Source organism: Equus asinus, chromosome 2, assembly GCF_041296235.1.
Source record: "Equus asinus isolate D_3611 breed Donkey chromosome 2, EquAss-T2T_v2, whole genome shotgun sequence".
NCBI classification, from domain to species: Eukaryota; Metazoa; Chordata; class Mammalia; order Perissodactyla; family Equidae; genus Equus; species Equus asinus.
Window position 1 is genome coordinate 128,334,070 of NC_091791.1, and position 12,832 is coordinate 128,346,901.

At 33.6% G+C, this 12,832-nt stretch overlaps 1 protein-coding gene across 14 annotated transcripts in view; it reads left to right on the forward strand.

The window, feature by feature from the left end:
• MYO9A (myosin IXA) overlaps nucleotides 1–12,832 on the forward strand; it is a 289,527-nt gene that overhangs the window by 88,128 nt on the left and 188,567 nt on the right. For all 14 annotated transcript variants that reach the window (XR_011498480.1, XM_070498757.1, XM_014849679.3 and 11 more), the window contains 3 exons: nucleotides 992–1,089; nucleotides 5,098–5,224; nucleotides 11,150–11,239. Coding sequence is in view for 13 of the 14 variants with exons in the window: in XM_070498757.1 (XP_070354858.1) it covers nucleotides 992–1,089; nucleotides 5,098–5,224; nucleotides 11,150–11,239 (315 nt within the window). In the remaining variant the exon portion in view is untranslated. The remainder of the gene's footprint in view (nucleotides 1–991; nucleotides 1,090–5,097; nucleotides 5,225–11,149; nucleotides 11,240–12,832) is intronic.

Below are 12,832 nucleotides of genomic sequence, written 5' to 3' on the forward strand. Positions count from 1 at the left end.
ATCGTGTTTTTTGGGAACTAAAATGCAAGGGTTACTCTAAAAATGAAATATTTGGGGCTGGCCCAGTGGCGCAGCGGTTAAGTGTGCATGTTCTGCTTTGGCGGCCCGGGGTTCGCCAGTTCAGATTCCGAGTGCAGACATGGCACCACTTGGCAAGCCATGCTGTGGTAGGCGTCCCACATATAAAGTAGAGGAAGATGGGCACGGATGTTAGCTCAGGGCCAGTCTTCCTCAGCAAAAAAGAGGAGAATTGGCAGCAGATGTTAGCTCAGGGCTAATCTTCCTTAAAAAAAAAAAAACCATAATTTTTTTTATGGGTTTATCCACAGCTGTTTTTACTGACTCATGTGATGTCTGTTCTGTGCAGGTTTTTATAGTTTCACATATACTTCTTTCTTTTGCAGAATGGTTACCATGTTGTTTATATTATTTCATTAGGAACTATTTATATTATATCTCATATCTGTGTACCATAAACATCTCTATATTATACAAATCTAGGCTCCACTTCTCAGCTAAATTACTGCCTCTTCTAAAATTTGTTTTTGTGTCCCAGGATCTAGTTCAGTGCCTTGCATGTGGGTAGGCATTCATTAAATATTTGTTGAGTAAATAACATTGGTTTGTGGTATTGAACCCTCTTAAATACTTTGGATCTCCAAAACTCTTCAGAACCACTCAGAATCAAACTTGGTATTAGAAGAGTTTATAAGTATTGCTAGCTCTTTATCTTAAGTTACTGTTGAGATCCTTGCCTTGGTGATTGTGTAAGGGAGAAAAAAGGTAACTTACTGGTATTTTGGTAGGTATGTGTTTAGTTTGCATATCTGTAGTAAGATAAGATGTCTAATGAATTTGATGATGTCTAAATATTCACCAACTGTGATTTTTACACATGGGTGTTCTCATCTAAAATTACTTTATTTCTCTAGTGGCTTATGTTACTTTTCAATGGGTAGTCTTGATTTTTCCCCCCTTTTTCCTTAAACAGGATTGCTTCACAGTGGAGGGGGAAGATTTGAGGCATGACTTTGAACGCTTACAACTGGCTATGGAAATGGTAGGATTTCTTCCCAAGACACGAAGACAGTGAGTTTATTTGTTGTATTCTTATACCCTTAGTGGAGAACAAGTCATGATGTATGTTTCAAAAAATTCCTCTTCCTCGGTCCTTTTAAACAATTTTCTAACTGATGTTCCTGATCCAGTGCCTCCTCTATCTTAAGCATTGCTCACAAAATTTATTTTTCTAAAAGAGTTGTTTTGAATTGCTTTTTTTTGGTCATAAATTCTTTGAGAATCTTTTGAAAACTAGAGCTCTTCTTCCTGTAAAATGTACATCCATAAACATTTGCATGTAATTGCAAGCGTTCATTGTACCCCTGAAGCCTATCCAGGGACCTTACTTAAAAACTGTTGCTTTATAACGCTATTTAAAGTGTTATAGGTCTTGTTTTTTTATGTCAGTGATCTCTGATCTTGTTAAGGCATGGATACCTCTCAGTAAAACCTAATTTTCCATGTATTTTCCCTGTAAATTTATGTCTGTACTATTGTATGAACCGTATTTTGTTCATTGTAAATATAAGTAAAAGAGAAATGAGATAAGGATGAAGTAGATTATATTTAAAATATATTTAAAATAAAACAAAATATTTAAAATCTTGACTGTCACCAGAAGAATGTAGTAACATATAACTTTTTTGAGGAGGGAATTAGTGTTGATAAATATTTCAGTTCTGATTATATTCTCAACTTTTTTTTTTTAAAGATTGCCACCTGAGCTAACAACTGTTGCCAATCTTCTTCTTTGTTTTTTCTTTCTGCTTTTTCTTCCCAAATCCCCCCCAGTACCTAGTTGTATAATTTACAGCTAATTTAGTTGTGGGTCCTTCTAGTTGTGGCACATGGGACACCGCCTCAGCGTGGCCTAATGAGTGGTGCCATGTCCCTGCCCAGGATCTGAACCAGTGAAGCCCTGGGCCACTGCAGTGGAGCATGCGAACTTAACCACTCCGCCATGGGGCCGGCCCCTATATTGTCAACTTTTAATCTTGTACCAGGAGTAGGAGAATATTAGTCCTGCCATTTTCTTGTTTGCTTGTGATTATATCATTGGTATGAATCTTCGATTGGCAGATTCTTTGCCCGGATCTTTTTATGAAAGATAAGTTAAAACCAAATAAGATAATATGTAAGTATGCAAACCAATTTAATTGGTGACAAACTACAATTCACTGGAAGTTACTAAATAAATGAGAGTACCTCTGTCAATTACTCCATGAGGTGTAATACCCACGTTCTTCCTTCAGGATATCTCATTTACCTCATGTGACACCTGCCAGACTGACATATAGACTGAAGTGCCAGTCTATGTATTAAGTAATAGTGAAACTTCATTTCACTTTTTTTAGGTAACATAAGTTGGAAATACAGTGTTTACTTATCATGCACCTATCATGTGAAAGAGTCTTATGTGACTATATCTCATGTTGGAAACCACAGGAAACAATATGTTCCTAGTAGCCAGGTCTTCAATTAGACCCTTCTCTATCCCTTAGATATTATCTTCAGATATTCCCTAGCACAGGGTTTGTATTTTAACTAGATGGTGTTATCTAAAACATTATGTTGTATTCTGAACATTCATTATTTTCCCTATTCCATGAAGGAATGATTTTCATCTCCTTTCCACTCATTCAAATAACTTTCAATTTTTGGATAGAGAGCATATCATGTATACTACTGTTCCCCTCTCCTGTGACCACTATTGACTCTGCTAATAAATCACAATGTTATTTTCTACTGCACTTAGATCTAGCCCAGAATCTCTCTTAACACAACCTTGCAGGCAACCTAAAATTTGGCATGTGAATTGAAACCTTTTTGCTTTAGAGTACTGTTCATATCCTACCTTTTTAATGAAATTTTCCTTAACTGTGTTTGTTTCTATTTTCTGTATTTTAAGATATCCTGCCCTGTAGTATAGTTATTTATTGTTATTTCCTTATGGAAGATTATAAGCTTTTGAGAACAGAGATTCTTACTCCTTTTTATACTATTTATACTTTTTTTATACTATAGTATATTAAATTGTTTATGTGACATTTATTATTCCTGAAGACTTTGCATCACATATTTGTGTGTGAGAAAACACTGATGTGCTGATTTTTGAACCCCAAATTTTGAAACAATGTAATTTAGAAACCATATAAACTACTACTAAAAGTAGTTTTTAAAAAATGGGCCGTGAGTTTGTGTTTTTATGTCTTTTGTTTTCCATTAGTTTTTTCTTTTTTCCCTGAGAAAGATTTGCCTTGAGCTAATACCTGTTGCCAGTCTTCCTCTATTTTGTATGTGGATCACCACCACAGTGTGGCTGCAAGTGGTGTTAGGTCCTTGCCTGGGAACTGATCCTGGGCTGCTGAAGTGGAGTGCGCCGAACTTAAGCAGAGCTGGCCCCATTCCATTAGAGTTTATAATGTTTATTGATACTGAGTTTACTCTTTGATTTAACCCAGAATACTTTTATGAATTATTCCTTTATAATTTACTTGTATTTTTTTGAGTCATGTTAATGATTCAAACATTTAAAAATTTTAAATTATTTGAAAAACGAGACCTATAAATTAGATACTGTATATCTGAAAGTATATATATTAGCTTCCTAAGTCAATATTTTTTTTTTTTAAGATTTTATTTTTTTCCTTTTTATCCCCAAAGCCCCCCAGTACATAGTTGTATATTCTTCATTGTGGCTCCTTCTAGTTGTGGCACGTGGGATGCTGCCTCAACGTGGTTTGATGAGCAGTGTCATGTCCACGCCCAGGATTCGAACCAACAAAACACTGGGCCGCCTGCAGCGGAATGTGCGAACTTAACCACTCGGCCATGGGGCCAGCCCCCTAAGTCAATATTTTTGTTTTATTTAGAATACTTATTAATTTTAGGAAAACACATAGTTAAAATTTCATGAGTAGAACAGATTTATCCTATGGAAGTACTGGACAAGGCACAAAGATGTGTGTATACATGGAGTTCCAGGAAGGGCTTTAGATGGAGTGTTCAGTTGTGTTAAAAATACCTCTGAGATGTGAGGTAAGTTAAAAACAATATATTTTTCTTAGTTACTTAGAGGTCTTTGGTAACCTCTGTGAGACACTTCAGTGGGTGGTAGATGCCAGAATCTGATAGTAAATAGGGAATAACAAAGTGACGACAGGAGTATAAGTTAACATTTCAATAGGCTTGTTTGTGAAAGGAAGGAGAAGATGTGGATCTAGGACAGATTGTTTAAAATAAGAGAGAAGTAAACGTGAGATTATTTTGATAGAAAGTTTTTATAGGTTCAGGTGAAAGACAGGAAGTAGGTATATAAATGTTCCTGAGTAAACTGGAGTTCCTGGGATGTAGAGCACAAGTGGAGGGATTAGTTTGTGCTTGGAGGAGGGGCACGTGTTCCTCTGAGACAGGAGGGGAGAACAGAAGGGAGGGTCCAGATGTAGATGTTTCACAGTAGAGGCCTAATATTAGATAATATTCCCTAATGGCCTTATACTGTTTTTTAAAAAGCATTTATCAGTATACTAAATATACAATATTTATCGATATTACACCATAATATGATGTAGGAGAACACTTCTTAAATATAACGAGTAATAAAAAAATCACCTAGTCTACTTGATTAAAAATTACAGATTCCAAGGCCTTTCCTTTAAAGATTCTGATTGAGTAGATCTGAAATAGACACTGTAGGGAAAGGGCATTCCAGGCAGGATGAAAAGCATTTAGAAAGGCATGAACTTTTCAAACTACAGCAGATTCAGATGAATAGCAAAAGTCCCCTTCAAACAGCTATGTCTGACACGTGATACAATACTGAAAGTAAAGTTATGTAAAGCACTTTGCACAGTGCCTGACAGAGGAAATGCTCAATAAATTTTAGTTATTATAGTTATTATTCCTGTGTTTCTTCTTTTTCTAAAGATTAAATACTTCATATTTGTACTGATTAATTTGCTTGATTAGAATTTTAGAATGAAATAAGCTTAGAGAATGCACAAAAGCAAGCCATAATTTGTGGTTTTATTTTCGCAGGATTTTCTCTCTTCTCTCAGCAATACTACATTTGGGTAATATCTGTTATAAAAAGAAGACATACCGGGATGACTCCATAGATATCTGTAATCCTGAAATTCTGCCTATTGTCTCAGAATTATTAGAAGTGAGTGATTACATCTAAGTTTTCATTTCAAATACTGCATGACTTCTCAGTTTTTATTTTGTATAACTATTTTGAGAGTGTAGATGGGTTAATGCTTTTTATTAATGGTGTTTCTCCAAAAGATGGGATTTTTTGCTACATAGTGTACCAGAATCTGTAGAAGATTTGGATTTTCTCTCCTGCCTTGCCTTTCCCCAGATATCCATAACCCCTGAATTTGCTGGATAGGGTGAATATTTCATTCTAGATTGTATAATGTTCTAGGCCTTTGCTTGTTTTTCCCCTTCTGTATTTGAGCTATCTTCTCATACTAAGATTTTGTTTAGATTATTTTATTTGAAGATGGGCTATCTGGACGGAGAGAAAGGGTGCTACTTTTTCTTTCTTCGTGGCCAAATCAGAACCAAAGGTCTTCATCTCTCATCATGCTTCTTCCCATATCAAGGTTTTTATTACCTTAATCTTTCTTCCTGGAGTGATGATTTCTCATATTTTCCCCACTAACTTCTTATCTTGCTAGATTCATATTAAAAGAGGTGTTGGTTTTTATAGGCCCTCCCATCTGACAGAGCAAGGAAATATATGTGTGTATACTAAGCTGTGTATATTCACATATCTACAGATATCTTTATGTAACCATCTATATGTATATAAAGATAAACATGAGGCTATAATGATGTTTCTAACTAATCCGTTATCACATGTATCATTCTATGCTTTTCCCCTTGCTTATCTGTAAACTACCATTCTAACAATGAGGAACCTGTCTCCCACCATCTACTATTCATTTCCTTAATTATTCAATTCTAGTATTCGTGTTTAGTAGTAGTAGAATTGTTAACCCATACCCAGGTGGGAAAAGACTTTATCAACTCGAGTACAGTGCTTATGTGCGGTTCCTTTTACCTTTAGTTTTACAGACTCCATTCCTTTCCAAATCTAGGTCAGCACCTTTTCCTCCCACCCCCTTCAGTGAGGTTGTTTCATATATTTGTCATACAGTAAGATTCTATTGTCATTGTCTGCATTCTTTCCTAGGATCCCCCAGTGTCTTAAATAATTTTCTAAAAATTTGTATACATTGAAGTTCACTCTTTGTGCTGTATGGGTTGTGACAAATGCTAATGTCATATGTCCTCCATTACAGTATCATACAAAATTACACTGCCCTAAAAATCCCCTATGGTTCACCTATTCAACCCTCTTCTCCAAAACCCCTGATCTTTTTACTAGCTTTGTAGATTTTCCTTTTCCAGAATATAACGTAATTGGAGTCATGCAGTATGTAGCCTTTTCAGACTGATTTGTTTCACTTAGCAGTATGCATTTAAGATTCATCTGTGTCTTTTCGTGGCTTGGTAGCTCATTGCTCTTTATTACTGGGTAACATTCTGACAACAATATTCCATTGTATTGGTGTACCACAGTTTATCCATTTACCTATTGAAAGACAACTTGGTTCTTTCCAGTATTTTACAATAATGAATAGGCTGCTTTTTTTCTATTCAAATATTACTCATCTTTCAAATCTTGGTTCATGTGCCACTTCATGGGATTTAACCTTATTAAATGGTCTAAACTGACTCCATCAGCATAGTACTTTTGCTTCTATTTAGCGTAATTTAATTTTGGTTTTGTAGCAGAAAGTTAATTGTTTACTAGTTTGTGTCCATTATGAGGTTGCAGTGCTCTTTGAGAGCAAAGGATGCCTCTTCCTTATTTTTCTAACCTTACAGAGTTTGTTATTTTGCACATGCCTGGGTGTTGCTTATTAACTTTAATGGAATGAGTTAGCCTGGCAGAAGGAACAGGAGAAAGGGAGTACCTTGCATTGGAACGATACTCACTCATTGGAAAGAAGTTCTACCAGGAGTGTGGTATTTGAAAATTGTAAATGTTGGAGGTCATGAGGGTCAGAGAACAGATGGTATTTCTGTTAGGCATTTCAGGTGATATCTTAGTCAGACATTGGTATTATGGCAGTACATGGCATTGTGGCTAGTGGTCTTGTAAGTTCAAGCATTCAGCAAGTACTAAAGCTTTTGGTCCTTGTCCAGTATTCCTTCTTTGGTGAGAGACTGCTCAGAGCAAGTCAGGCAATTCAAAGAGAAACTCAGGTAGTGATAAAAAGGGGAAATCCAATTCTGAGAATTGGGCTTACCAGTGTGAAAGTTAGACTAACAGCAAATGTAATTTGATAGAAAATCTCACCTTTGAACCCAAGCTTCTTAAATTCTTTGTTAGGTGTAGTTTGGACAGGTTCTAGGAATGGAGGTTTGGTAATAAGTAGAAAGAAGATGTTTTCAGAGTTGAGGAGCTAGAGATCTGATAGGACCTATCATGGTATTCTGCCTATAGTTAGTTCTTAGAAATTATTTTTAAAGATGATCTCCTCTAATTGCTTAAAATTGATACTAATACTTGCAACCTTAAGGCTTTCGTTGAGATAAAACAAAGATAAGCACAGTAAGTGGCTTAATTAAAATGTAAACTCTTTAGTTAAGATTTAATTTAATGCCCCTCCTTCCAAAGTGATTGAATTCAATGATAGAGACTTAGTTTCTAAGAACAAATGTTTCATAAATAATGGTTCGATTTTTTTCCCATTATTTTTTTGTAGTTACCTCAAGCAACGGTGAATGTTTGGAGTCTTTTGTTTACTAAATTCTATTTGGGATAGATAGTTGTGAAATTATTGAAAGATGGACAAGCTCCAATAGATTAATTTGGGTAATTGTGGAGCATGTTTTTGTTATGAGATATTAGAACCATCACTGTTAACAAAAACTGTTCAGTTTTTAGCAGATTTATGTATCTGAGTATATTTTAACATGTTTTGAAACAATATAAAGGAGGGATTTTTAACATATGTATCAGTTTCTCAATTAGGTGAATATGAGAAACTTTGTAGATTGGATATTGAGCCCATTGCTAATTATTTGTATTAATAAAGTTTATTTTTTAATTTTAAATGTCATATATGTGCAACTAAGAATATTTGGAAAATTATAGAGGTAGCTGATTAAAATATCATAAACTTATTAATATTTTCTTTAGGATGTTTATCAAATATAATAAACAGGACTAGAGTATTTTGTATGATTTGTGTGTATGTGTGTGGCTCCGTGTACAATCATTGTCAGGTTTTAGTGCCAACATTAAGCTAATTTCTAAAAATGAGTTGGATAGTTTTTCATCCTTTTAAGTTTTTTCCTACGTTTAAGAGAAGAATCATTAGCAGAGAATAATATGTTCCTTAAAGATTTGAGAGATACCAACTCTGTGACCAACTGTGTTTGATGTCCTTTTGGTTTGTTTTGTGTTAACTAAGTTTTTAAGATTTTCAAATCTTGCTTTAGTTAATTTTGATAATTTGTATTTTTCTAGGAAATCATGTGTTGCTTAAATGTTTAAAATTTATTGTTTTTGTGTTCTTTGTAAAATATTCTGTTAATGTTTAAAATATTTTTCTGTGGTGTTAGCTTTCTGTTTGTGTTTCTTAATTTGTTCTTTTGATTTATGTGAGATTTGTCTTTCATTTCTTATTTTCAAATAATTGGGCTTTAGATTTATCAGTTCTACGTCTTACTTGTTATGTATTAATTTCTGTTTTTAACATTTTCTTCATTTTTCTCTGTTAAATTATGAAATGTTTTCAACACACACTGTATATAGAAAACGATATAATAAACACCTGTGTACTCACAACTCCACCCAAGCAATAATACATTGCATATAATTGAATACCGTTATGTACTCTGCCCCCACCAGAAGTGCACACTATTATAAATTTGGTGGTTATCATTCCCATTCTTGTTTTTTATTTTCAGAATAGATAGATATTTCCATACAGAATATTTTGTTTTGTTCTGCATGTTTTCAGACTTATGTAAACATTATACTGTATGGATCATTCTAAAACATGACTTTTTCATTTCATATTATATTTTTGAGATTTTTCAATGCTGATTTATAGTCTAGATTCTTTTTTTTTAGCTGCTGTATATAATTGCATTGTATGAATAAAACATAATCTATCTTTTTTAGTGGGCATTGAATTGTTTGTAATTTTCCATTTATAGATAGTGCTATGATAGGCATTCTTGTACGTCTCCTTGTTAAAATGTGTGAGAATTATTCTTGGATATAGTCCATGGAGTCGAACTTTTTGGATATGGTATATACACCTATTGAGCTTTACTGATACTGACAAATGATTCTCTGCAGTGGTGTATAAATTTATACAAATGTCTGGAAGTGACTTTTGCTCCATGTTCTTGCCAGCTTACATTTGTTTGTTCCTTTAAAAAAATTTCTTGAGTCTGCTGCGTAGACCATTTATTTTTAAGTGTTCACTTTTAATAATAATTGCTTAAATGTAGAAATATATACCTCACAATATGACAGTGTTTTTTTTCACATATATTTTCCCTTAGTTTTGTCATTTTTCTGTAATTAGTATTATTTTGTTTTTGTTCCTCAAAGTATTTTAAATATGTCTGAAAGGTTGAGGTTTTATATTGAAACTTTGGCTGTTCACTTTTGGTTTTACTGCGTTTTGTAAAGGTAATATACCTCAAATTATTTCCATTTTTTAGAATTTGAGAATTTAGCAATGGATGCTCGAAAAGAAGGTGTACTTTCTTTATCATGTACTCATATTTCAAAAAATGATCTATCTATCATGAATTGCTAGTGGCAGGGTAATGCCTCACTCTATCATTTTGTAACTCAGTTTCTCCTTGTAATCTAATCTTTTTTGCTTGTGATGTTTTATATCATACTATCTACATAAAATTCTATGGAGGTTCTGTCTTTATTATATATGGATGCTTTTGTAAAATGCTCATGTTTTACTATTTCATGTCCATCAGCATGGCAAAAATCAAAACAAGAATCAAAAGTCTGATAATACTAGGTATAGTCAAGGTTCGAAGAAATAGGAACTCTCACATCTCTCAGTGCTGCTGCTGAGAGAGCAGATTGATGAAAACTGTGTACAGGAGTTTGGCAATATCCTGTAAAGTTGAAAATGTGTACACTACAACCTAGTAATTCCACTTTTAGGTATATACTTTAGGGAAACTCTTGAACTCATATGCAAGAATATTCACTGCAGTTTATTTTCTAATAGTGCAAAATTGTAAACAATGTAATTGCCTACAAGTAGGAAAATGGATTACACACTGGTAATTTATATACTGGGATGCAATATAGACGTTAAAATGAATAAGCTTCATCTAAATTATCAACATAGTTAGATCGCAAAAACATATGAGCAATATGATACCATACAAATAGGAGTTAGATACACTTGACAATATAATATGGTGTTTATGAATACGTCTGATATATATGTGTGTGTGTGTATAAAAATGAACTGAAATGATACCAGTCAAATTCATGATAGTATTTGCCTCTAGAGAGAGTGTGAGAAGAAAGTAAGTATCAATTTTATCATTAGGTTTAACATCTGTAAATAAAAGTAAACATCCGAAACATAAATAAGTACCGATGGTAATGTTCCTGGAATTCAAGAAGTGTTGTCACTTTTTAGTCCTGTCTCCAGGTTGTGGGATTATGGTTGATTGTCTTAAAATTGTTTTTGTACTGTTCTATATTTTCTATATCCTGTACAATGAAACATATTTCTCTATTATGATAAGAAAGAAAACTTTAATTTAAAAGACCCGTCTGTCTTCTTTACCCTTTGTTTTCTTTTTTGTGAGGGGAAGTGGAGTGATTGGGACACTTAAATTCCGCTTTGGCCAATATTTAAATTGCCCAGTGTATTGCTTTTTTGTTTTTTCTCTATTATATATTTGCTAATCTCATTAAATTTTTTGTCTCTATTTGGCTTTTCAGTAAATAATTCTACCCATTGTCATAAATCTTATATATTGAATTTACTTTTCTGCTGTGTAGGTTAAAGAAGAGATGCTATGTGAAGCATTAGTTACAAGGAAGACTGTGACAGTGGGAGAAAAGCTTATTTTACCATATAAGCTGGCAGAGGTATGAATAGGTTTTCTTTGATATCAAAGTGTGCTGAACTTTCTTAGAAGTTTGGGTTTGTGTTCTTTCTCTTAACAGAAGGAAAATAACGACAAAGAGCGTTGATTGAAGTATTTTCTGTGCCCTTGAAATTTGTGAGCTTTCCATCAACTTGGAAACTTAAAGTGGAATGTGATTTTAAGGAATAAACTTACATTTTTTACCAAGGATCTTAATCTGTTCGTCATTCTTAAGTTTCATATTAATATGAGGTGAAGAGATGATAGGTAGAATTATAAATGAGCAGTGTTTGACTCGATTATTCCTTTTTGACAGTTTCTTATCTTCTAGCACATCATACTCTTCTGTTTACTTTTTCAGTGTTGGCCACTGCTTTTCACTTCTTTTTGCCTTTTATTTTCTTCCTGACCTCTAAAAGATGGGGTGCCCTAGGACACAGTCTTTGTTTTTTCTTCTCTATATTCTTTGTCCAGATTATCTCACCCAGTCCCATGGCTTTAAATATCATCTGTATAGTGAGCCTTCCAGGTGAGATTTATTGCTATAGTGAACCATTATTGTTATTGTAATTATCATTATTGTTATTATTATACTCAGGTGTATAGGAGTAGGAAAATTATTGAAACACCTACTATTTTATAGTGTAATTTTCTGCAAGTGATGAGAAATCAAACTATGACAGTTAGTGTAAAAATAGGACGGGAAAAAAGCTGAAAAATAACCAAAAACAAATAGGAAATTTCCTTTAACAACTAAAAAAAAAAAGTTAAAAAAAATGGGACAGGAATATGAGATTAGAAGACACAGAGATGGGGAAATAGTGATTGAACTGTAAAGAATGCTTACTAGGCTGACACTGATCAATTTATCCCACTTTTTGAGGTCCCTCCTAACCGTATGTACAAGTCTACATTTCTTCATTATGTCAGGTATCTTATATTGTATTGTATAGTCTCCAACTTTGAGAGCTCCTTTCTAAACAACAGAAAAAGCCAAACCTTTTAAAGAATCTTGCCCTTCTTTTACATAAAAGTTTAGTACTTTTATATTTTGTTCACAACTTTTTTCATTATAAAATATTTCTTTATTTACATTTTCAAATTCAACTTTTTGTAGCCCCTGCTTTATTTTTGTTTACATTTGTTTGGTATATTTATTTATTTGTTTAGTAAATATTTGAAAACCGTCTTTATGCCCAGAAATGTGCTAGGCATTAGGGGTAAAATGAGGAGTAGTTCTTAAGGATTTTAATATTTATTTGAAGAGCAGTGGAAAGCTTTTCAAATGTTTTTAGTGAAAAAAGTGTGTTTTTTTTTTTTTTTTTTAAAGGAGCACTCTGGCAGCAGTGTGAAGAATCAGTTGGAGAGTTTATTTGTTTTCTATAGCTGTGTAACAAACTTAGTGACTTAATACAACACAGATTTATTATCTGGCAGTTTCCATGGATCATCAATCTGGACACTGGTTAGATAGACCCTCTGCTCAGGGTTTCACCAGGCTGAAGTCAAGATGTCCGTCAAAGCTGTGATCTCATCTGAGACTCAACATCCTCTTCCAAGTTCACAGATTATCAATAGGAGTCAGTTGCTTACA